This window comes from Falco peregrinus, chromosome 1, assembly GCF_023634155.1.
Source record: "Falco peregrinus isolate bFalPer1 chromosome 1, bFalPer1.pri, whole genome shotgun sequence".
NCBI classification, from domain to species: domain Eukaryota; kingdom Metazoa; phylum Chordata; class Aves; order Falconiformes; family Falconidae; genus Falco; species Falco peregrinus.
The window spans coordinates 82311390-82337736 of record NC_073721.1 but is presented as its reverse complement, the minus strand read 5'-3'; the positions used below and the strand labels follow the sequence as shown (position 1 = coordinate 82337736).

Genomic DNA, 26347 nt, shown 5'->3' with positions numbered 1-26347 from the left:
GGTTTTTATTTTTCATTGTTTATGGTCTTGGGATATTAGAAAAATATGTGATAGTATTTTATCTGAGTTTAGACAGCTATGAGTGAATGAATTCATGAGAGATTCTCTAATGGTGGACCCTTTCTTTTATTATTCAGCTTTTGGATACTTGATTCTACAACTCGCCAGAAAAGACCAGGCAGACCTCAGTAAGAAAAGCACAGTGCTGGTGAATACATTCTGAACAGGCAAGATTTATCAGAGAAAGTGATGTGACCCAATTGTACTAGTTTAGAAAGACAAGAAAATAGACTATCATCAGAGACAGATCAAGAAGAATCTTAATATTCTATTCTTTCAACAATATCACGTAACATCACTGATGATACAAGAACACACATTATTTGTAAAAAAAAAAAAAAAAAAGTTGTTTCTTGTTATATTTAGAACATTTGAATTAAAAGTGTCATTTAAAAACCCTATTCTCAGCCAACACAAGAAATGTAATTGTTTTCAGCTGAGAGCTTCAGGCAAAAACTGGTTTAAGAAGCAGCTAGTAGCACCTACTGTAGATGATGCTACTACAATTTTGCTATCAATAGTTCACAGCTGCACAAGAGTTTGAGGATCATAAGTTCATGACAGAGGATCATTTCCACTCCTCATTTCAATTCAGGAACAACAGAAAAGATCTGAAACCTGAATATGCCGAACGTAGAGGCCGCCTTAGGGTTCGGGGGTCTGGTTCAGTCCCCAGTGTGGGTACAGGCTCTGAAGTTTAGCTCAGATTTCTCCAAATTTTTGGCAGAAGGAGACATTTCAGACTCTTCACTGAAATTGGCTTTTTGTTTACTCCATTTAGCCTGGCTTCTACACAAAAGGCCCCAATAACTTTTGTGTCACACACACTGCAATGAACAGATAATTGCGTCAACCCAGCAAGAGCATGACTCACTAAGTGAGCAATATCCATTTTCAACAGGGCAAAAATATTGGTGTAGGCCCACTTAATTGTTCTGTGATACAATTTAGCACTGCTATAGCATGTATTAAATTAATTAAAAGGCTTTCCTTCCTATCAAAGGTATAATCAAGGCAATTTGCTTCCAAACATAATCAAGAAACTATGCAAGGAAACCTTAGCAATACAAGCTATTTTTTCATGTGGAAAGTTAATTGATTTTCTATCATTTTTCCCCTCTGGGAGTCAAATGAAGCTTTACAAAAGTTGTTGTTCTTTTATGTGTAATTGGTCCACTTGAACTTTTAGAGGTTACCTGAAACTAGGCCAGCAAAGTACTTTTTTTCTCCCCTTCTTCTGAGAGATTGCATCAACCATCATTAAAAAAAAATGACCTAGGGGTCACAGAAAACTCCAGAGTGTTCTTGAAACAATTAACATTTAAAACAGAGAAACTTTACTGTGAGGTAGCAATCAGTTTCCTCTCCCATTGAATACATCAGCAAACATCCTTCTGAATGTTAGTAAGATGGGGGGTGGTTTGAAGAAACGCATTTTTGTTTCCTCAGTGCTTGACACCACAAGTAAAATTCCATCTGGAAAAGAAAGGTTAGGGAAGGTGAACTCAAAAGCAAAATTGAACACTCAGTTAAACCAACAAGTGGTAATCAGTCTAGGTGTTGGTATTCTACCCCAGCCATTCCTCTGGGGAGGACAGGACAAGGTAGGATTATATGGAGGCATGTTTTGGAACAGAAAATAAGTAAAAATTACATTCTCCTCTAGGGAGCCTCCTGGTAAACTGCAGCTCCCTGGAAGTGTCCCAGAGAACTGGCAGCCTTATACATGAGCCCAGCTACAAGAGACGGCAGTGAGAGTCCGTGTTTGATACATTGATTCTGATAGAGCTACAGTGGGAGGGGAGTATCAAGAGGAATTTATAGTGACCAAAAGGCAGACTCTTTTGTAGTTGACTGAACCGAGTTTTGTTCTGAATTATTTCAGCCAGTAGCACCTCCCTGATCTGGGTAATGCAAACGCTTCATAAAAATAGAGGCTTAATACAATGCACATCTATTCAAATTGACGTGCAGCCAACCAAAGGGTTTCAAAGTCCTCTTCAGCTCTCAGTACAGATAAGGTTCCCTTTTCATGTTGAAAAATGTAGCAATGCCTGTTGTTTGTATATTACATTATATTATATTGATTGCGATATAGCATGACAGTTAAGACCAATAAAAGCAAGAAGAAAAAAGCAGTAAAAGCAGCATGCTCTGCAAATACAAATTTAACAGTGGTTTTGGATTCTGGAAAAAAAATAACTTCACATATTCCAAAGTAAGATCAAATGTGGTGTCATTTACTTAGGTAAAGAGAACAAGGCTGAACCATGAAGTCATGAGCCACAGATCTACATACAGACACCAGACCTCTCAAAGCCCTAATGTGGTTCTGACCCAACATTCCACTTCAAAATTATAAACTAAACTGATTTTTTAAGAGCAGAAAAAAAGCACCATCTCTCCTATCTTACTGTGCAATTGTAATGCAACTAGGCTGTTCAGAAAAAGCACATTATTTAAATAATACATCATTTCTCATTTTTGCAAATGCTGGCTGCAATGCTTCATAAATGGGTTGCCAGCCTGTGTACAAATCAAATCTGTAGAGATGCTCTGGAACCAAAACAGTCAGACTGAACCTGCATCACTAAACCGCACTATCCCTTTTTCCATTATCAGAATTGGAAATCCCAAGATAATAACAATCTTAACAACTAAAATTCTTCAGACTTCAATCATTCATTTTCATGTACCTTAGTCTTAGAGGGAAAATATTAATCAGATCCGACTCCTGGCTGATGCAGTGGTTTGTTCCTATAGCATATTCTCCAGTATTTTTCAGCTTGCTTTTAACTGACCTTAGCAAATCAGTTCCACCAACTTCCCTTTGTAGTACTTGTGGAGTCTAGCATATCTAAATTTCAGCAAGTTGTTTTTCCTAAATTAAATATTACATCATTTTATTTCATTCTTATTTTCATCACTTCTGTTCAGTGCACTCCAAGTTATGTGTTTTCAGTATCATCCTTGAAGGATGACTTTAATCTGTTGCTTCTGGGGCAGTGAGTGAAAAGTATCAAAAGAATATACATTCCAAAAATGAAATTTTGGGAAGTATAGGATTATAAGCAGTAGCAGATAAACACTCAATTGAACATTTGTGAACAGAGCCCAATCCTGTCAATTAGTAAATGCTCTCAGTTGCAAGCACCTTGTAAAACACACTCTGTAATGAATAATACTACTCTTGGAACAATAGCCAATTGGATTTGGATAGCTTGTCTGCCAGCACATTCATACACGTGGGTTTGGGGGTGGGATGAGGAGGGGTGTTATTCAGCTAGCTCTTTTGACAACCAAGATTCTCGTACCAATAGTCAATAGAATCAAAAGCATGACATCAAGCATCACATTCAGAGCACAGGCAGTAATACGTGGCTGCTCAGCCAACCTGTCTTCCCACTAGCTCCCTTCTTCCTGCTCTCAGCAGAAAGATATCCACTGGGCCATTATTTTTAGTACAGTTTACTTTATTAATGTTCATGAGTGGCAAATAAATCTGTAGAATTCAGGAAGTGTTTCACAACCCGAAACAAAGAGCCTTAAATGTATCACAGTTTTGTTGCAGGAAATGCTATTCAGCTAGTGCAAGCTGTCAGGATTTTTGACAGTCTGGATTTTGAAATACGTTAGTTAACAGAATCCTTGGTGGGCAGAGGAGCAAAAGTGTAAGCAGCTGACTTAAACAAAGGCAATCTGGAATTAAATTTTCATTCAGTAAGCAGGCTGACCATTATTTGTATTTTCCTGATTGTTTGTTTTTGAAAGCTTTGCAAATGCTAAGCTTGTGCATGAAATGCTAACGGTGCTTTGATGTTTCCTGGCCCAGACACCAGCCTTCCATCTTTTTTACTTTAAAATTTTATCCAGCAGGAAAGTAGCTCATAGGATTAATTTAGTGCCTTGTCAAGTTTAGGAAAGCTAGTTGCAAATCTGACATAGGAAAGACAAAAACAAAAATAAGAAAAAGAGGATGAAAAAATGCATTTCAACATTTCTCTTTCAAAGAACTAAATGTGCAATCTGCAGCAAACCTAAATGGCAGAATCAACACTTCCAAGTAATTGGTAGAATTTGTCCTCTAGCTACCTTATTCTGAAGAGCATAAGCAAGATAATAAATGACACTTGTCTCTTTCTAAGAATTACGCATATCATATCGCATATTACACCATTTTATACATATAGATAGAAAAGTAGATGGATTCAAGAAAACTTATTAAACTTACTTGCTTACTTGCCACAGGTACCACCTGCACTCCAGAAAGAGTGCCACCCGTCTTCAACCACAACAGCCACAAAAGAACAAACTCTGTTGTAACATATGATAGAATGAGGCTAAAGCCTTAATTTAGAGTATTAGCACTGCCACAAAATACACTGAAGAATCCCACACAATTTTTAATCTCATTTTAATGGCTCAAGAGATAACTGTGTTGTAAATCCACATGAATTACAAAATGATTACACTAATTTTTCAGTCGGGCATTCAAAGGTTCTCAAGAATTGTATGAAGTCAACAGAATATTTTAGTATGGTTCATTCTCCAGAAGAATATGATTCTGCCTTTAATTCTACCTTTAGAATCCTTTTATCTGTTATCTTCTAATAGAGTGAAGTTATTCCAATTGTTATGCTCCATAGGCTCTTTTTATATAGGCAGGACCCTGACTGCTTTGTTTTTTTGTAAGTCCAGATGGGTAATAAATGGTTGCTTGAGAAATTTTTGGTTAGAGACTTTTAGAGTAGAGTATCTACTTTCCCAAAGTTTGGGAATATTCAGATCAAAGAGGTCTTTGAATATATAGAGAGAGTTTCTACAAGCTGAAATTCAGCGTGAAGTTAGATTTAGGGATTTTGTTCAGATCTGTCTTTGCTTATTATTTTGAAACATTTAGGTGGCTAGATATACCAAACAAGACACCACAGAGAACATAAAATTATAGACTGTTAATCAGGGGAATTTTATTATCTATCCTTTTTGGAAGTGCTGTAAATGAGACAAGTATTTCTGCATTTTCATAAGGCATTAAAATTGATTTCCATTGTAACTGCAGGGCACTGCAATTGCAAATAAAGTAACCTGTCTATAAAAATGACAGTACCTTTTAACACTTGCTTTTCTTCTTGCAAACTTGTCATAAACAAGCACTAAAACTATCTCCAGTCTAATTCTGTGGCATTTCACAGCTCATGCACCTGCAATGCTGGCTTACAGTACCTTGCCAGCAAAACACAAGGTGTCACTTGCAACAGCCAGCAATCACAATTTTACCAAACTCATCATCTTTTGAGATGTTCTACAACTTCACACCATTTCACAGCAAACCATCCTGTCTTGTTTTTCCAAGGGATGGGCAGACATTTAGCACCTGGGAGAACTACATGTGCCCACGACCAGCAAAGGCAGCAGCCGCTCAGTGAGAGAGCGCATCCCTCCAAGAGGCGCCCAGGGCACACGTGGCACCTCACAGCCACCTGTGCTAACTGATGCCTTGCCACAAGAAAGCAACTGTGGTGGTAATGCCCTCCGCTATCGCAAGCACTCTGCTCAGCAGTGCAGGGAGCTCACCTCTTGAGGCCAGCAAGAAACCCTTGTCACAGGGTTCCTCACTTACACTGAACACACCAAGGCTGAAGCCCCACCTGCAAAGGAGCAGTCAGCCACCTGTTCAGCATGGCCCCAGAAAGTGAACAGGTTCCAATGAATCCCAGCCCCAACCACTGTCAGTCACCACTTTTCTATTGCACGTCTTCAGGACTATCACATTCACAATGGTTATAACACAAATCTGCTGAACAGAGGTGAACAGCCACACTCAGCTGAATTATTCAGCACGTTGGAGTGTGCATGGAGCTCAGATACAAGTCTGTTGGTTCAGCTTCTTTGGTTAGCGGAAATTCATTGTCCTGCAGTCTCTTCCAACTGGGATGTAAAAACTCATACCCAGGTAGGACCATGCTACTGCTTAGACTCCAGACTAAAACTGAAGGTAGAGGACAACAGGCTACAAATCAGCCTGCTATCAAACAGGGACTTTGATACTAAGTTGCAGTTTAGCTACTCCATGACGTACATGAGTTGCTGAATAACTAAGAATTTGGTCCTGTTTTTATTTCTGCATTTAGAGTTGCATCACTGAGAGTCCACATTTGTAAGTGTATGTTTTCACAAAGAATGTCAGACCTTTTTAAAACAATTCCAAGACAAAGCAAAGTCCACTTTCCAATCTTGCCAAGATGCAGAGGGGAAAAAAAAAACTTGAGGTGGGAATCTTTAGTAGTCATGTATGTAATCAAGTTTCATGATTTGAACAGGACTTGAAAATGTATGTGATATTTTCGTTAAAGCAAAAAGCAATGTTCTAAGCACACACCACTACGAAAACTCCAAAACAACCTCTGTAGAATTAGTAAGTGAACAGTTGAAGATATGTTTTTTACATTTCATGTGCATTGGCTCTTCATTTAAATATTTTCCCATAATGATAATGGGTCATATACATAGCTATATATTAAGTAAAGTTAAATCAGAAATTGATTTGGCTCCATATTCTTTCAGCTAAGACTGTAAATACCAGGGTCCTGTCTGCTCTGTATGAATACAAATGGCCTCAGTGGAGTTCTGCCAGTTTATAGCAGCAGAAAATCAAGGCCAGAGGATCAAAGGGTCTTTTCCATAAGAGCAGGGATTTGTTTCCATGCCATCTTCTTCAAAAGGTTCTGAATTATCTAGTGAGTACTCTTCATACTAAAATTATTTTCTTTCAGAGGCACTATCTGTATACAAGTGTATATAATGATACCTTTGTGCATAAACAAAAATACATTTAGAACACTAACAATGTCTGAGTCAGATTTGTCTGCATCTCTTTTCATTTCTTCAATTTTTATCTTATTCTTTCACAACCATTATCTCGGCAAATAATTACTCTTCCTTTTACACCCACAAGGAGTAACTCTGAGCATTAATATCCAAGCTTGCACCACACCAGCCAAGGAAACGACCCTTCAGATTCCTGCCTCAGTGGAAGGACTACTACACTTCCCATAAACTCAAGGAGTTCCTCCCCATAACTCAGGCTCCATCAAGACTGTGTAAAGAAACAGTCAGTATCCTTCTGTTAACACCCAAGTAAACAAGTTTAAAACAGAGTAAACAACAAGCTCACTGACTGGTACGGATGCATAACTCCATTGCACTTTAGACATCAGTGAAGTCATGAATACAAAGGGATTAGAGAGATGCACCACACAACCATCACCTCCAATGGGTTCACCCAATATCAAGAGATTTTGCAGTTCAAAATTATTGTCAGTGTGGTAGGGAGAATCATATTCCCTACTCCAGCAGCCCCTAAGTCAAATCCAAGTAGCCCTTGAAGTTTCCTGTTCTATGCATGACTTTTGCCTTTACTTTTTTAGGAAAAGAGGAAAAATGTTTAGAAAATACCATAAATAGAAAAGAGAATGTCCCTCACCAACCCCTGCTGACAATATTAAATATTAAAGAGAATACAAGTTACAAGAAGAAAAGATATATTAATCAGACTCCAAACCACCTGACAAACACTGAAACAATTTCAATAACTAACTCTATGTACATGTATCAAATTTAACAAACACATAAAGTATGTTCTTAAAAATGACAACCTCGTAATGGCAAAGAAGAAAATATGCCTCCTCTGTGAAGGATAATCAAATGAAAGGTACAAGCCAAAAACAACCAAAGGGGCAGGCCAATAAAATGTCATATTCAGAAAATGTAGACTACACTGCCTAATCTCCACTGTGATACCCATTTCTGTTAACAAAGAGCAAAAATCTAACTCATAAGTGGTGTAAATGTACGTGAATTATCCCCATTTCTCTGCATAAGATGGATGTCTCTAGACTTCCAGTTTTGTTGGGTATTTTGCAGCAAAGTGTTCCTTTATATCAAACAGAACCATGTAATTACTATACTGAATGACACTTATGGAGCATAATAGGTACTCTGAACATTTGGTAAGAGAATCACCTGCCTGTGAGAGAAGAAACTGAGTGGCTGGATGTATCCCTGATGTACCAGGAAAAATTGATAATGAAATGAATAGAAAATGCACTTAAGAGATTCTGGAGCTGATTTGGCCTGAAGATCATTATGAACTTCAAGGTTTTTTATTAACTCTACTGGCAACAGGATTCCAACAGTTTGGGTGTCTCATACCTTTCTAAAAAAGCACACCAAAAAAGTGCCAAATTCATCATTTCAGAAACCCACAAAAGTTCACATTTACAGTTGACTCTTTGTGTGCAGGACAGCAAACTCTTACACAAAGGTTCTCTTAGACTGAAGGTTCCTTACTTTATCTTTCCTATACATACCTAAGTTAGTGAAGTCATCTCCCTTATTTTTCTGTTGAGGCTTTTAAAAGCTGACCTTGCGATCTTTGTAGAGAAGTTCTCGATTTCTTCCTCCCAGATTTACTCATGGATCTGTTCCAGAACATACTTCTTATCCCTCCCATTTATACACATCATCTGTGTCTTCCAGAAGAAGATGAATTAATAATTAGATCTGCTCAGGAATTTTTAGCTGTATGTTTCACTGCAAAATACCAGTTGGATCTGAAACTTAATTCAAAATATCTTGGGTTCAACAAAACACTTCACTATTTAAATGAATTAATTTATTATTTTAATTAATTAAAATTCACATTTAAATGAATTCCCATTTATAAAAGAGAAAAAAAAAGTTTCCCAAAGAACAGTATCTGCTATACAGCCAATTGCATCAAAACTGTTTTAAGTACAGCACAGGCATCCTTTGGAGTGCAATGTTAAATATAAATTTCTCATTACCTTCTACCAACAAGGTCCTATACAGACCAGTTTTTCTAAATATACTTGTAGTTTTATATCACTTTCCTTAAACATCTTGCCTGAGACCACTTTCTTTTCTGGTTCTTGTTAATCTCATTTTTAAATTATATCCCCTTAACTGAGGTAAATACTATTCCTCAAAACAAACACTATTCAGATTTTAGTGGCATGTGATTATGGTCTACAAAATTATTGATCCATTAAATTTCCTTTGGAGCATCAAAGCACCTATTTTGCTTCTATAAACTGGTGACAATGGAGCAGCCAACTGGCCACAGGGATTTCATCCAGAGCCTTTAAACAACTAGTGGTTTGGCCTATAGTCTGTCTGCTCAGGCACTCTTACCATATTCATCATGTTAATCACCCACTTCAGAAATGATGGAGATAGGCAAACAACAAAATGTTGGACAATAAACTTGAGCTAATGCAGTTGTACCAGAAAATGACCAACAATACAATTCAGTGTTATTATGTTAAACCAAGCCTCAATAGCAAAGCTTCTACAGTAAGCTGAAAAAAATTAATTCTAAACACCTCGTAGCAAGAGTACATACTACCTTATATCAAAGATGCACTCTCCCACCCATACTACCTGACCTTTACTCAACTTCAGAGTTTGCTGCATTTCAGTGATGCTGAGTGTAAGCCATAACCTGCAAAAAGCCCAATAATCTGACAGCCTTTCAACGTCAGTTCCTTAAATGGATGAGATCACTATTTTTTCCTCTGTGCGGAAGGCTTTTTGTAGCAGTTCGTGTTTTAATTGTTAGGAGTTGCACCACACCAATTTTGATCAACCCAAAAAGCTTATTGGAAACAGGAATATTTATTCCTCTGCAGAAGTGAAGTAACTCAAAAGACAGAGAAAAAATCCCAATACTCCCAGATTGATTCACTCATATAACTCTGTATATTTAAGTCTTACAGTGATAGGAGAAGAGTTTATAGACTTGTCAGCTGCAAGAAGCTCTTATCTTCATTACTGAAAGAACTAAGCAAAAGGCAGTTTAGGACTAGCTCTGCACTAGTCAGAAACTGTCAGTACCAGATATAAGCAAGAGTAGCCATAGCGCTGTTCTGAATTCCACCAGCTTGTTTTGGTCCTATGGAGCCAATTACTCCAGCATACTTAGCCTGAGCCAATACAGGATACAGTCCACTCAAGGATTTTTCCACAAAAGGGAATTTATGGCTGTCATTTGAGACATCCTTCCAACTGCCTTGTTTCACCTAAAAAACAGCAAAGTAGCTGAGCACTGGGGCCTTAAAATCTGGTGACTGACCTACAAAAAAATCCCGTCGGGTTTGGGGACAAATACAGACCTCCTTAGCCAACCTGAATGCCTAAGCAGGTCAGTGTAATAACATATAAAAAGAATGGAAATACTTCCTCTCTGGCTGAAGGGCTACTATACAAGCAACTTTGGGCAAGCACCGTCTTCCTATTCTGTGTTTTCATCAGGACTCAGAGGAGGTACAGGGAAAGGCAATCTCAGGCTCTGAGGCACCTTGGTAGAACAAGTAAATCTCGAGGATGTCATTTACAGACGACACAGATAAAAACAGTAAATAAGGGTACAATGAAGAGATAGATTTACCCCCTAAAAATATTATCTCAACAGCACTGCAAAGAATGCCTTTGACTCAGTCTTCAGCTCATGCTGACTTCACAACTGTCCCCATTTTCTTCTCTTCAGACAATTCTACAATGGCCTTCAGCTCAGCTTCAGAGAACTTAGGGGTCAGTGCCACATCATCATAATCAAATTCTTCATCCAGTGAGAATGGTTGAACATCATCCCCTAGTAGCTGTAGTGAGGAAAAACAGACACATAAATAATATTGCTGCAAGTGATGATAAGGGAGCCCAAAATACAAACTTCTAATTAATATTTAATTAAACTAATTTTTCTGACTCTAGCACTCTCAGCTGATTAAGCTCTTTTTAAGTAAGAGAATAAATTCAATTATTCAATTTGACCTAATTTAAGCCATTTAATGTGCCCCATTTGTACTGTACTGTATCTGAATGAATATCATTAGCTAATTTTGCTCAAGGCAAGGAATCTAAAAACCACCCTTGCACACATCTATTACATTCCTGCCACTTGTAGTGGCAGGATTGTGGGAATACGGACAAGTTATGTACAGCTACATTAAATTTCAAAGACAGATTCCATATCCTTAAAATCTGGGCTAGTATCACATAAAACTTCAGCGTACATGCATCTGATACTAATGTAACATGCTTCCCAGAACACAGTTCCAGCAAAGGAAATTCCTGGAATGAGAAAAATGACACATAATCAATTTTGAGATTCTAATAATTTCTTCTCACCATCACAGAAATACGCAATTGGCTGGTTTGGATTTCTTGCATGATGAACATAAAAGTCTTACAGCATTTGCCAATATTTGCTTTGTTGACACAGTGTACAGCATTTCTATATTGCTTCTTGGTAAAATACCTTAGAACACTCTGCCTATTAAACAAAATAATGAAAACAAGCAACTATGGCAGGCTGCACACTGATAAGGAACTGCAGGGGACCATGACACAAAAGGTTTATGGTAAGCAGTTACATAAAATTAATTCCAGAGCTACACAGAAGACACATCCTCACTGCCCAAACTGTACAGGAATGCTTCCTATCCTTTGAGAAGTTAACATAAAATGCCTAGAAATTTCAACTATGACAAACAGCACATCTCCACAAGTGCTCTGAGTTTCAAAGATTTAAGTACTTCTGTACCAAATCAATAAAACTTCTAACTACATGCTTATTTTTCCAAACTTCTGATGAAACCTCAATGAAGCCAATGACTACGGACATATTTGAAGTTAAGAATTTGTTTTGCTGAAAGGGAGGAAGAACACTTAGCATCTTATGGTCACCACTTAGTTTAGAAGGCACAGTATCCCACACAAGTTCTGGTAACATTTTGTAAGAAGTTGCATTGACACAAGTAATGCCATCCAATGATAAGTCAGAGAAGTGGTAGCTGGATTCCTCCCCAGTGGCCAGGTACCCAACAGACATGGCAGCCAGCATCTTGCCAGTATCTACATCCTTTATTAATAAACTGTAATATTGCCTGATTCATCAGGAAATATTTTTTCTGGTTTTGTAACATTAGTCATCTGTATTGCTTAACGTTCAAGGGATCTGGCTTACATTGGCTTCAACAGATGTTGAAGCATATAAATCATCCTAGATGCTGACCTGTAGACAATAGACATTTATATATAAGAAAACTAGAGGTGGTTTAGAAAATGGTGTTCATTCTGCATACAAAGATTATCTTGATTATGTCCATAGACTATCCCAGGTAAACCATCATTAACTTTTATAGACAGTGCATTCAAGAAATGTTTGCATGAGACAAAGCCTGCACACAAGCTCTCTTTTCCATTACGGCTAAGGTCAACTCCTTGACCTCCTCACCATATTCACATCCACTTTCATCTTTTCCCCAGGGAAAGTCTCCTAAAATTCCACACCAGTAAGAGTACCAGCAACTGGGTAACAACTGGCACCAGTAACCAGGGTTCATTACCACCTGTCTTTCCTTTGCAGAAATCCAAAACGCTCTTCTAAAATACGATGCAAGGTGCAAATATTTTTCAGTTAGTTTAGTTGTAACAATATTTGTTACCACACCTGTAGGTAACTAAGCTAAGAAGAGTTTAAATTACAGTAAGCCTTCAGAGGGATTCTACAAAAACAAACCTCTTCTTCCTCTGTCAACTGTTATGGAAAGTATACACACGTTCACTATGCCCTTGTGCTGACCTTCATGTCATTCCAGGAACATTTTATGCAGATGCAGAGAAATACCTGAAAAATTTTAATTTAAAACACTTGATCCCAAAATGCTAACTGAAATTAGATGCCAGAATAGAACATACCTAACTATACTGTTAACAATTTTTCTGGTACCCACTCGTTGCACATTTGAAAAGTGTATTCATATTGTTATTGCATATTTATCAGCATGCTTCATCTCTCAACAAGTACTCAAAGCACTAGGGATTCTTTTTTTTTGCTCCTTATCCCAAGAAGCCATCCACTTCAACCTTCCAGACAAAGCAATCCAAAATTTTTATACTGCAAACTGCAATTTTGATCTATTTCAAAAGGGAGACATTTTGCTATAGAACACCGAATCCTCTGAGCTGATCAAGTTATTATCTTGTTAATTTTGCCTAAGGACTGAGAGAAATACGTGAATTTCAGGTGTCTAATTTAACATCTAATTGAAATCTTTTTGAGAGCTCTCTGGGAACAGAATTTTGCTCTATTAGAAAACTGCCAGTTTGCTTAAGATTGCTCCTGTGATTTACTCTCTGAAGAAAAAACTCATTTTCATTTACAGTTCCTCCATGTCCAAATTAAAGGGGAAAAGAATGTAATAGTCATATTAATAACTGAAGCATTTTGCTAGAGGCTGCTTTACAAAGTAATGTTGCAAATAAAATACCTTAAATTTGAGACTTTCAAGTCTAACAATAATTGGCAACTTAGTTCTTTTTATTAATCCATGTGAAGTTACAGTTAACTGAATAGCTTGTCTCCGCCCTTCTAAAACCTTATTTCTGTGTAATTATGGCACTCCATGATTCCACTCATTCAAATTATGAAAAGGATGCACATACACTCACCAATGATTTCATTGTATACTGAAGGGAAAACTTACTAGTTCAATACAATAATTCAATAACAATAAGTAAAAAAGGGAGGAGGGGGAGGAATATATGCTATTATCTCATACAAGCTTAATATATACTGGGGTACTTGGGAGAAAAAAAAGTTAGTCTTGAGTTTGGGGCACTGGAGTGGGAGCCAATAAATCTTGACCAATTTGCCACTTCTGCTTCATCATTCTGGATAAGTCACTCAATCTCTGTGTCTTTACTGGCCTCTGAGAAGATGTAATTCTTTCATCTTCTTTCACTCAGTCAAACCTGTCTTTAAGTTCTTCCTTGTTCTTATTGCAATTATGCACAGCACTTAGCAAAGGCCCATCAGTAAAACCTTAAATCAAATGAACTCAATGGAAGCTGTATTTTAGGTGACAGATGCTGCCATTCCACAGATAAAAATAAAATGATAGGCATGGTAAACAGTTATTTGAATGCTCAAACTAAGGACAAACGAAGTAGAATAGAAGGGTAGAATTCATCTTTCCTGATCCCAACCATGTAAAAACTGGGCTTCTAGATTAAGATAGTCAATTAGCTAAAAAAGACCCAGCCAAAAAGTAAGCCTATGGATGGATACACACCACAACTTAGGAAAAATGCTTACAGCAAGTGGGACGAATCACTTTCTGGAAGTGTTTATCTCCCTTTCTTGATGAATTCTACTAATTTAGACTACATTTAAAGCTGAAGTTAGGTGAGATGAACCCCACTTTGAATGCATGTTTATAGTTGAGTGGATGGAAAATAATCATTCAGATGTACTCATATGTATGCAAGGGGAGAAATAGGAACAAGTAAAGACCCTACGAAACAGACATTAGGACATATTGTTAATTAAAAAAACTATGATGTCTTTTATGAAAGAAAGCATTAAGTAGAAATAAAGGAGAGAATAAATATCTGGGTAGGGAAGGTGAATGTTCTATGATAATGTACTTCAGCCATGGAATGAATGTTGTTTCAATTTGCAGTGGCCTGAGGGGGGTCATGTATGCTGCACTGTTGATATTGAAATCCAGGAATATATTTATGTCTAAACCCAGGAAAGAAAGATGAAGCAACACTGATGGACAACATAAATAATTTTCTGTGTCATTTACTTAGCCTCTTATCAACAGCTTTTGACCAAAAAATATTTTCAGGTAGACAAGTTGTTCTTTAACAATTAGCCCAGTTATATACTGGGTCTTTGCAGAGCTTCTTTTTTCAAACGTTCCCTAGCAATACATTCAGAGATACACACCTTCCCCTAAAGTCCTTCAAAAATATGCCCATAGCATAGACATTTGACATCTTACATTGCACTATTAAGCTTCTTTATTTTTTCATAGGGAATGGTTTTCCATTCTCTATGAAAAAGCGACTAGGCAGCCACATTAAGTTGCCCTTCTCTAACAGATTTGTTTTGATGGACAGAGAACAGTCTCACTTCAAAGCAGCGATGTCTCCAGGGAAAATCTTTTTTCTAAACTAGTCCTCCATAAGCAATGCAAGACTTAATTTTCAAGGCAATGACAATCTGAAGCACTGAGGGATTTTAAAATGGACCTGCTCAGTCTTGACAGTTCTAAAAATCAGGCCAGTTACATTATCTAAATGAAGGCACAAATATGTGTATAACTTGGGGGAAAGACTGCCTTCATCCTGAGTAACCTGGCACCAAGCAAACAGCTCTAAAAATCGTAAGCCTTTTTTTTTTTTGAAAAATGCAGCAACCCTTAACCAACATAATAATACACAGTTTCTCTTTCAAAACCCAGCTTTTCCTGAAATGGAAATCAATTCTGCATGCAGTAGGTTCTTCATCTATTTTTCATGAATTATAGTTTAAAGAGTCATATGCAATCCTTTAGGAACACTGCAGGCTGCTGCAACTCTCCTTCTTTAGTTTTATACAGAAGTTACCAAATGAGAAAACCATAAAAGCTCATTCTAGGTTTTTTTTGTGTGTGTGCCAATGGATATTTCTCAAGGCAAAAACCTCAAATTATGTCAATCCTTAGGGAAAAGTGTGAGTATTGTTATTCACAGAATGGTGGGTATTAAAGCTTGAAAGGTCATTTTAGAACATTTACTTTTTCCCAAAGCAGACTTGTTCCTTATAGTAAAGAGTTTATTGCAAAGAACTAAACACAATTGAGCTCAGGAAAGGAGGCACCATATGCACTGCTATAATATCAAACCTTCATTGGTCACGCATCATTTATAAACTTGATTTAAGTCTCATGGGACATCAATAAGCATATGAAACTATCAAAACTGGCCCATTTTAGCTGGAAGCCAACTTCAGCCTCTATTACAATGATCAAGCAGGGGAAAAAAAGTGGCGAAGAATTCTCTGTAATAGAAACATCCCCAAAAGTTAATGCTCACACTGACTATTTGGATAGGAAGCTTAATGACTTAAAATAAGCCTGTGAGCAATCCACACCTTCTGTTCCAGTTTGAAAAGAACAGAAATTCTGGGGGAAAATGGCAATTCTAAATTAAAGCCTGTATTGATTGAGTCTGATTAAAAGACTCAGACTGTATAGTGCAAACCTCTCTACACCAGACCTAGACAATGCAGATCCTCAGCAGCATCTAGCTACTACTAATTTCCAAGAGGAAAAATCCCAATTCTGATCATAATACATTCTAAAACCTTTTTTTCTTTTAAATATCAAGTTAAAGGGATCATTCCCTACCTCCTTGTTGCAGAAGACGGTTCCTATATTCAGCCCAATGAGAACTGCAGGATGTTGTAAGATTATGAGATCACTAGGAAATTAAATGGCCCTAGTAATGACTTGTTAAAAGGTCAGGAAGCGCAAGAGTTTACCTGAACATTCTGTGAGTTACACCAATTAAATATGAAAAAGCTCACACACATTTTTAAGTATTGAAGTACACATTTTGAAAATGTAGATTATATAGTAGCAGTGTGCAAGACAAAATAATACCTTTCTGTTAGAGTGTTTATCTCAAGTCTTAATGTCCTTAAGAACTCATTATTAATTTAAAAATTAATAATGTGACTTGTTAACTCATAGAAGATCCACACACTCCATCCATACCTTTCTGTTCTTGTTGTAACAACATTAGAAGCCAACAGGTGAAAAAAACCCACCCCAACCCCCAGTGTTTAAATAAATAAATCTGACCTCATACCTCTTGGCCTTTGCTGTCCGACAGCTGTGGAACTGACAAGGTTCTGAACTTTGGTTGAATAGGCTTATCCAAAAAGGGTGTACAGCAAGCCACTGTCTCTTCCACCTCCCCTGGGAGAACTAATGACTCTGCTGAATAAAAAATTGCCAACTTTAACCTTCCATTCAATGTATAAATTAGCAAAATCCCATGTAAAATTCTGTAGTGCTCAGACACAGGCAGAAGCTTGTTAGTCAAAGTGTGCTGTACTTGTTGTTGCATAATATATAATACAGGCAGCTATCTTTAAAACACCCATACAGTCCTGAGCTAAAATCTAGATAATAAAATGTACTATACTAAGGAAAAATCAAACTTGGTTGAAAATAGACAGGTAGCTCTGCTTTCTTGAGGACTCTGATTTAAAAATCTGGATGTATACGCTCCTAAACTCAAGAGAACACCTGGGATTAATGTCTTTCATAACAAAGAAAGAAGGTCCTGAGCAGAGATTTCTGCAGTACGAGTTATAAAACACCAGACTGAATACTGGTCTTGACACCAATTAGCTGGGCAGTCTCATTCAGCTCTCTTTTACTAGTTTAGTTTCACCACCTGTACGCTCGGCATAAAGAATCTTTGCAAAGCATCTTAACATGAAACATTAGGTAAAAATACGTGGTAGAAGTACTAATATTCCCCACTAATGTGCCAGACAACTCTCTTGTCCATGGATATTTTACAGATGTTTGTTCCTCCCTGAGCTTTCCAAAAAGAGGTACCTGAAAGGACTTCCCTATATCCAGGACACAGCAACATGTAACCTTTTGACACAGGCAGGATTTGGTCCACAGTTCACAAACGCACAGACTTTCTGAATCACTTTTGCTTTACATGCTTAAGCAAAACGTTCGTACTGGGTTTGTTCTCTGTGACAGCTCAGAAGGATATGCCTTAGGTTTAGAAATATCTTTTAACATGAATCAGTCTTGGCTCTGCTACAGCACAGATGTGTCCATCTTGTCCCCGTGATGATTTTATGAAGGAACTTAAGGGGACCATATGTCTTGTAATTTAGTGGAAGGATTATGTAAATCTACCTACTGTATTTTCTAGCTGATACACAAGTTTCTTTACAGCTTTATACTACATTTTAGTAGCTTGATTTCTTCTTGAAATCTCAGAATAAATTTTCTTAGCATTGCTTAAATGTTAGTTAACAGAACCAATAAAAGGGTACATAGATCCAGGGTGAGAAGGAAGAAGTGGATATTTATCTCTTCCTGCACATTTTTACCACAGTAATGGAGTTAATGACCTCTCATTCTCCTGTAAATCTGCATTTGACAATAATGATTTCCTAGCTAGGCCTTCGTAAAAAATCCATAATCAAATTCTTCATTTAGTTTTTTTCTGGGAATTGTGTACTATTTCAAAGCCAACAGGGCTTTGGACTTGTAAAGTAGAATGTTCTTTAAAAAAGAGATGGGTATCATTCCCTTGGGTATCTCAATCCTGGATTTTTGTCTTTTGGTTCATGATTCACGTATAAGTGGTTTCACTTTCATCTGTATTCTCTTGGTTGGTTATACCTGTCTCTAGTCATCTATGCATTTTCAGTACTTGTTCTCAGCATAGCACCTGATCTTATTCTGCATCAGTTATACGCAAAAACTTTCTGAAAAGAACAGTGCAGTCCACAGGTATATATGCTATGCCTGCCTTCACGTGCTCTGCAACTGCTTTTTTTGATCTTTCATAACTTGGGTCAAAACTATTTGTAGGACAGAAGGAAGATGTGAAAGTTCATTTAAAGCCAACAGCAAGCATCTGCTATTGTTTCAAATTTGCACCCTAAATATATACCCACACTGAAGGAAGGAAAGCCTGGGCATCAGAAGGTTTGTATCACCTACTGGTATAAACACTGATTATTTCCGTACTAAGACCTTCCTACCCCCTGCTATAGACCAATCCACAGAGAGAAGATGAGGAGGAAGCACTGTTACGCAACAGTCTGGCAATGGCTCAGGAAGACAACTCTTATAAATTAGGACAACAGAAGGAAATTTATTTTTGCTTTTAGCAAGAAGTGTTTGTCATATTCAGAATGTCAGTTCCACTATTTTAAGGCTCATTAGTAATGCAAACAATGTTTCAGATTCTCTTCAATCATCCCATAAGAAAGTGGTAATCAACCTTTGTTTGCCAGTAGACATGCCAGAAATGAGCTTTGTCTCTCTATCCTGGCTGTGTGACAGCACATGAAAGTCTAATCGGTAAATGCTGCTTTCCCTGATAATGTTTAATCAAGAAAATGCTTCAGAGAGAAAAATTAGGGAGTTTTGACAGTCCTCCTTCTCAGTGGGAGCTCCCAAAGGAACTGTAGGCTATTGTAAGCTCTAGCCAGTACCTCACAGCTGGTTTAGGCTGATGCTACAGCACTCGTGGATGATGATCCTAATTAAGCTGCTAATTATGTTCTCTGTGGAGGTGATTAATTAGCAACAGGAAAGCCTTGGATACTGCCAACGGCACCACATATAGCGACAACTAAGCAGGCAATAACATAAAAAAATCTGAGAAGAGATTTTGAAATGCATCTCTTAGACCATGATGAATCAACTTCCTGGATGATACAGCAGCGAACTCAAATGCTTTTACTCATGTCCAGCATACTTTAATGAGAGCATATTTGGAACCTGAGCAATTCTCTTCTTTTTAGTCCTGACCATCCACACACACACACACCCTGCCATGGCAGACCCACAGAAAGTGATTAATAAATCGGTGAACACTGCTGAGTTGGGGTTTCTTGCTCATTCCATGCATATTAATTAGAAGTATAGAAAAAAAGAAAAAATAATCTATTGACACAAACCTGATTTGAACTTTTAAAAGTGAAGAAATTCAGAGTCTTGTCTAAATCTTTAGCTTTACTGTAGCCAAATGATGCCCAGCTATACATACACTAACACAGGTTTTACCACTTTCAGACACTACATTTCACAAAAAAACGCTGTTGATGGGGAGCTGAGGAAGGAGGTAGTGACAATGAAAAAAAAGTTTAAAAGCTTAATTTTGCTGTCTCCTCTGATTTTCAAGCTGTTAGCTCCAAAGAGCTGCCTAGTGTGAAATCATCTCGAGGCAGTGTTAAATGGATTGCAGAGTCTGGAGGAGAAAAAAAGAGATTCACCAGTTGAGGAGAGCCCCATACTTGAAAAAATCCACATAATTTAACTCTGAATCCTCTTCCTCAACCTGATTTTTCTGGGTGTAAATATAGGCTCAAAATATAAATATGAATGCAAAGGCATAGATTACGGAAAATTACAAATATTGATACAATTTGCCTAAAGAATTATTTAAATAATCCAATAGTTATGCTTGGCCCCAGCTTCAAAGTAACTGAGTCACCTGGGTTCTCCACAGCCTCTGTGGGGTTACAGAGAACTGAGACCTTGAAAAGACAAGTTTATGGTGCATCAGGGCTCCAAGCTGGATTAGGATGACACTCCGATATCCTTGCTTATGCAGCCTCACACATACATTTAATTAGTCCTATTTTAGTTTTCTCTTGTATTTAAAAAATAGCATACTCAAGGTCTCTAGACATGCTTTTTACATATTTTGAACTTCATACAAATATTACCTATTATTACCTAACTATCCTTCGAGCCCTGCAGCAAGTGATTTGTCACCAGTCCTGGAAGGAATTCTGTTGCCAAAACTTAGGTAGTAGGCATCCTCCCTCCACCCCTGGAGAAAGCCTGATCATCTCTATTGTTGCCTTAAGCTACTTACAGTTACAGATTGAATTCAGTGAGAAAGAACGATTAAACTGTCTGCCATACACATGCTGTCTCTACACGATGCATTAAAGGTATGGTTTAAGGCAGCAATTTTACTTTGCCAATCATGGTTTACTGTGCCAAACTCCCACAACGCAAAACATTGCCCTGGTTTCAGACTTTCAGCCCAGTGCTGTCTAATGAAAACAGCTACAATGAAATTTGCATACTGGCCAAATCTACGGGCTGCTTTTTGGGCTTTTTTGTAAGCAGCAGCTGTATTCATTCACACCTTAAAATACAATGGACTACGAAAATAAATTGGAAAAAAATAAACTAGAATGATTCTTCCAGTACATCTCCCAAGAAGCACTGGTTCAGATGGGAAGTTTTAATGCCTATTTTCTGTCACACTTCTCACACTCTCAGCTTTGAGCCACTTCCCCTTAAGTGTGAATATTTATTGTATTAATGTACCGTTGCTAACTCAGCTAACTGATCTGCCCTTTAAAGCTAAATGAAATACAGAGATACTGAACTGTTGCCAGTAACAAGTAGAGATAAAAGCTGCTTGTAGTTATACTAGCAAGGAATAGTATTTTTTAGTGGGTGTCCTAGCTTGTTTTGCCAATACAAAGTCTTAAATCTATCTGTTCTGACATACAAGTGGCAGCATTTTAAAAGGCCAGCAGCAGATTGTCTTTCAAATTTGTGTAACACTTTGCCTCTCTTATAAACTAACTGGAATTCTTCAGAAATAATCCTTTATTAAGGTGGTCAATAAGGATATTGTTTTATATTATTTTATGATTACAAACAATGGAAGCAATACCATTTTATATTTTATTTCGCATTTTGTTGCTATGGTTTTCAGAGGAGTAAGATTTTACCTCCCTTATTATGAAGCTTATCAAGTGGATTTTGACATGTAAGACACTATCAAACTGTAAGTCCTATTTTCTGCACTTAGGAGTCAAAGGGAAATTCTTCATCTTGACTCAACAACTACCTCCACTGAAGAAGCCCTGGGCCAGACCCAGGCTGTGGATGGCCCAGATAGAAATTTGGAAGCTGTTCACTTTCCTTACAGAGTTTACAAGTAATAATCAGCTTCTGGCTATGAAGTGTTTTGATGTTATACAATACAATCAAAATGCTTAATGTTGTCTGTGAGCACTGTTGATTGCTGTTGATTGCTTCAGAGTTGATACGGCTTCTTTCTGCATTTAGGCAGACTGTGCAGGGAGTTTGTGCAGGGGATGCTGTCTCATGGGAAGTGCTGAGGACAGCAGAGATTGAAAGCCAAATCAAATGTCACATAAAAAGCAAGTAGTCAGCACACTGATAATCTACAGTGGTGATGGTATAATGTTATATTTATTATTTTTATAATCACCAATAAAAGAACTAACTGAAAGGTTTTCCCAGTGTGGCTTGGATAAAGTGCTATGCAGACAGTACAAGCAGATGATCATTTTTGTAATTATCTTGTTCAAATGCAGTCTGTTTTACTAGAGGTTTCTAAACATATGTGATTAACATTTACACTTGCACACACACAACTGCACAGAAATGACTGAAAAGCCTGGAGAGAGGCAACGTCTGGCATGGTCCAGAAAGTGGTAAGCTATCTCCAGGCTCTGGCAGAGCTCTTCTTCCCTCACAGCCCTGCTTGGTTATTTTAGTGTCGAGCTTATTTCTCATCATCCAATTTGTGGCCTGTTTTGAACTAAAGATATGTAATACTACATCCATGAACTAGACAGAGACAACTCTCATTTCATTATGGTACAAGTGAAATGTGTGCTTAGGCTTCCACCGGTAAGCCCCACGTTTTTTTAATATATATTAAAAGACATAAACACAGAACAATGTCCTACAAAGGGAAAAATGGGCACATGTGAACACTGCACTCAAAAGAAATCTTTGATGTCTGTGCTTGATAGAGGACTGCTACCTTACTCCCTCCTTCCTGAAAATCCCAGGTTGGAGAAAGAATATTTGCTGTAAACCTGACTTATGTTGGTTTATTATTTTATTGTCAGTTAACAGCCAAGCTCCAATTATTAATCAACTGGAAGTCCCTAAGCCCTCTGACTTCACAGGAATTCTGCACATATAGAAAGGAAAGACTAATCAAATCTTTAACAGATTAGACAGATTAATCAAATGGAAATAACCAAGGAACCAAGGACCAAAGTCCTGCTCTGTAACAGCTTCTTTCAGTGACCTTAGACAAACCCCTTGAAATTTGTGGCTTAGTTTCTTTGTGCAGTCACAGGTATAGATGAGGAAAATGAAATTAATCACTAAAAGGTCATCAATTCTGGTGGTAATAATGACGACACAAGCACCTATGATAGACAACTACAGACACTAGGTTTCTATTTACTTTTTAGAGGTGGGAGAGTATGGAACAGTTCAACACAATTCAAAATGCTCATCATTTGAATTCTTAAAGAACTTCACTGTGAATTCAAAACTAGTCTCACCTATTTAAAGCCCAGGATGAAGTCATTTTAACAGGTAGGGACAAAATTTTCATTAAATATTTCCACTTTATAGAACTCTGTCCTGGTTTCAGCTGGGATAGAGTTAATTTTCTTTGCAGTAGCTGGTACAATGCTGCGTTTTGGATTTAGTATGACAATAATGTTGATAACACACTGATGTTTTCAGCTGTTGCTAGGTAATGTTTATACCAAGCCAAGGACTCTTCAGTTTCTTAGGCCCTTCCAGAGAGAAGACTGGAGGGACACAAAAGACTGGGAGGGGATGCAGCCAGGACAGCTGACCCAAACCAGCCAAAGGGATATTCCATACCATAGAACATCATGCTGAGTATGTATACTGGAGGGAGTTGGCCAGGTCTTTGTGATCACTGCTCAGGGACTGGCTGGTAGCGAGCAATCGTGTGTGTTAAAACACACGTGTGTGCATCACCTGTTGTGTTTTGGGCTTTTTTTCCTTTTGGATTATATTCCTCTCTCCCTCTCTCCTTTTCATTACAATTGTTGTTGTTATTTTTATTGTATTTCATTTTATATCAATTATTAAATTGTTCTTATCTCAACCCTCAAGTTTTACCTTTTTCCTGATTCTCCTCCTCATCTCACCTGGGGAGGCAGGGGGAGCAAGCAAGCAGCTGTGTGGTTCTTAGTTGCCAGCTGGGGTTAAACCACAACAAACTCTCTCTTAGCACTCATGTTACTTTGTGGAGAAACTTTTGTAATCAAAATAATTTCAGTACAAAATAAAAGTGCAGAAAAATGTAGAAACGTTGCTAACAAGAAGTGTTCTGCAATTCTGAAAAAATCTTGAAAGAAAATAACTACTCACCAGGACACAGTATAATAAATATTCCTTATAATTTATTATCTCATTACCTCTTAGAGTGAGGAAATGAGTAATTTGTAGAATTTGGGAAATTTGGGAATTTTCTAGCAATAGAACTGAAGAAGAACATCTTTTTTAGAGGAGAAACAGTTCTTTAAACAATGCCCATACACTTGCATCCAAAGACCGACAACGATAGTGAATATGAAGGCATGGGTGGGGGAACCTACCACAGCATGTCTTTTCACCTGTGTCTATATCTTCCAAATCTAAGTACTTGTCCACCTGCCATAAAAAACACAATTTAGAAAACAGATTAAAACGTATTAATTCCATTCCTTATAATAAAATCCAGAGAAACACAAAAAAGCACTGTCTGCTTCACCTTTACCATTGTCTCCTGCATTTTTCCAAGAAATCATATGAATTTTCTTTGAAATGTGTAACTCAAAGAAAAATCTTTTACATATAAGCAAAGAATTGCTGTGAAAATTGCTGCATATCAACTACAGTGATGGAAAAGAAGCTCAAGGTATATGGCAACTTTTTCAGGAACTTGGTGGCAAAATGGAGAAGTAAAATATTCTCATAGAAGAAGTTAAATGATAAGCTACTCCGCAGTTTTGCAAGCTCACTGCATATGGCACAGACACAATAAATGCTGTGGGCTATGCAGAGCCTGATCCTTCTGTTTTGATACTAATGGTAAACTGAATGGGAAATAAAAAAGCCAAGAATTATTAAATTTTTGGTACTTCATCTGGGACGCTGCACTACTGTTTTTTCAGGCTAATACCCCTTGAAAATGGTCTAAACTATCTAAAACACACCACAAGGAAAGACATTTCTTGTTTCACGTAGCCCTCTGAATAGGTGAATAGGGTGAGAGTAAAAGGCCTTTTCCAGCCTATGTGCAAAGAGTGTTACCATGGAGGATTTACTATATGCACTAGGTAGTACTCTGTGTTTCCACAGAGTTATTAGAGATACACTTAGATGATTTTTCCAACATGATTTGACCCCGTTCTCATCAACACTTACATAACCCTTACACTTTAAAAGTACATACTCATTAACATTTGGAAAAAATTTGGATGGTGATGCTCTCATCTTTCTTTCCCACAGATGGGAAACAAATACATCAACAAATTGCAAGTACTCTGTAAATGAATAAAGCAAAAATCAGTCATGTTCCACTCACAATGCCCACTCTGAAGAAAATCAAACGAAACCTCACCTTCGCTCTTTCAGACAGACTGAGATTATTTCCATCATAGCCACCAGCTTTTGCGCTCTCATTCACCACTGTCTGTAGATATATAGGCAGAAATACTTATATGCATGAAGTAGAACCAAAATCACAATCAAAGCTCCTACTGATTTACACATACAGATCCTTTACAGTGTATTAATTTTTTTAAAAAAAGTGAATGCAATGCTCCTGAAAACAGAATGTATCCAGGTAATCGTCTGAAATCCTACACAGAACCAGACTGAACCAACTGGAACAACAGTAGCAAATAATCATAACATGTCTAAAAAGCAGCATTCAGAACAGAAGCATTGTTTTTGATAGCAGTTTTTTCCCTCTTTCCTCAGGGCAGGTTTAAGGTTATAGTGGCCAACTTACTGCATTACAGCCTCCTCCTGCTACTACACTAGCCATTTCTCTGATGCATTCTACTATTACAGTATTTGTTTCTTAAACTGCTAACGTGACAAAACAGTGCAGCTATGCTTGAAACATTTTTTTCTGTAGCAACAAAGACAAGTATTAAAATGTTCCATTAAACAAACGATAATGTAAATTGCACATTGCTTTACGGGGCAGAAAGCCAATTCAAAGTGGCTAAAGTAAGAGGCCCAAAGGCAACCTACCCCAATGAGGCAACCATATTCTTCATGAGAAAAACGGCAAAAAGATTCTTGTCATTATTATTACACAATTGACAGAATGTGATTGTTTTAAAAGCCTTGCTTGATTCCACCTCAAAGGCACGTGGTAGCAGGGAGGAAAATGACAACTTGTGCTCTTTGGCTGAGGCCCGGCAGGCCCGCCATTTGAAGGCACTTCAGTTTGCTGCTCTGTGCATTACACAAAATGACCTGCTACTTCTTTTTTAATAAGAAGTTTAATGAAGGGAATTTTTGAGTACAGGCTAGACCACAGCTTTGCTATCTGTTATTCAGGCAGGAGGGTGGAAGTTCTTAACACATGGATTCAGATTTCCATCTCGCTCTCTCCACATGATGTCTGTTGTTTTCCTGTCCCAATACATTAAATCCCTAATCTCCTCTGTTTCAGAAGATTAAAAATCCCTCCAGCCTTTCTACTGTTTACTTTAAATAGCTGAACCAATCTAGCTTCAGTAACACGGAACTCAGTACTTGCTAAAATCCCCAGGAAACAAAATAAACATGTGCATACTGGCTTCCATTCTCTCAAGATTTTTTCC

The 26347-nt window shown here is 37.6% G+C and overlaps 1 protein-coding gene across 25 annotated transcripts in view; it reads right to left on the bottom strand.

The window, feature by feature from the left end:
* Positions 1–4457: 4457 nt before the first annotated feature.
* The window catches only part of IFTAP (intraflagellar transport associated protein), a 49137-nt gene continuing 27247 nt past the window's right edge, over positions 4458–26347 (bottom strand). For 24 of the 25 annotated variants that reach the window (XM_055799375.1, XM_055799403.1, XM_055799411.1 and 21 more), the window contains 4 exons: positions 25129–25200; positions 24122–24176; positions 16786–16916; positions 4458–10739 (listed from right to left, as the gene is read on the bottom strand). In XM_055799375.1, coding sequence (XP_055655350.1) covers positions 10587–10739; positions 16786–16916; positions 24122–24176; positions 25129–25200 — 411 coding nt within the window. In that variant the 3' untranslated portion in view covers positions 4458–10586. The remainder of the gene's footprint in view (positions 10740–16785; positions 16917–24121; positions 24177–25128; positions 25201–26347) is intronic. The other variant, XM_055799496.1, reaches the window with a different exon arrangement.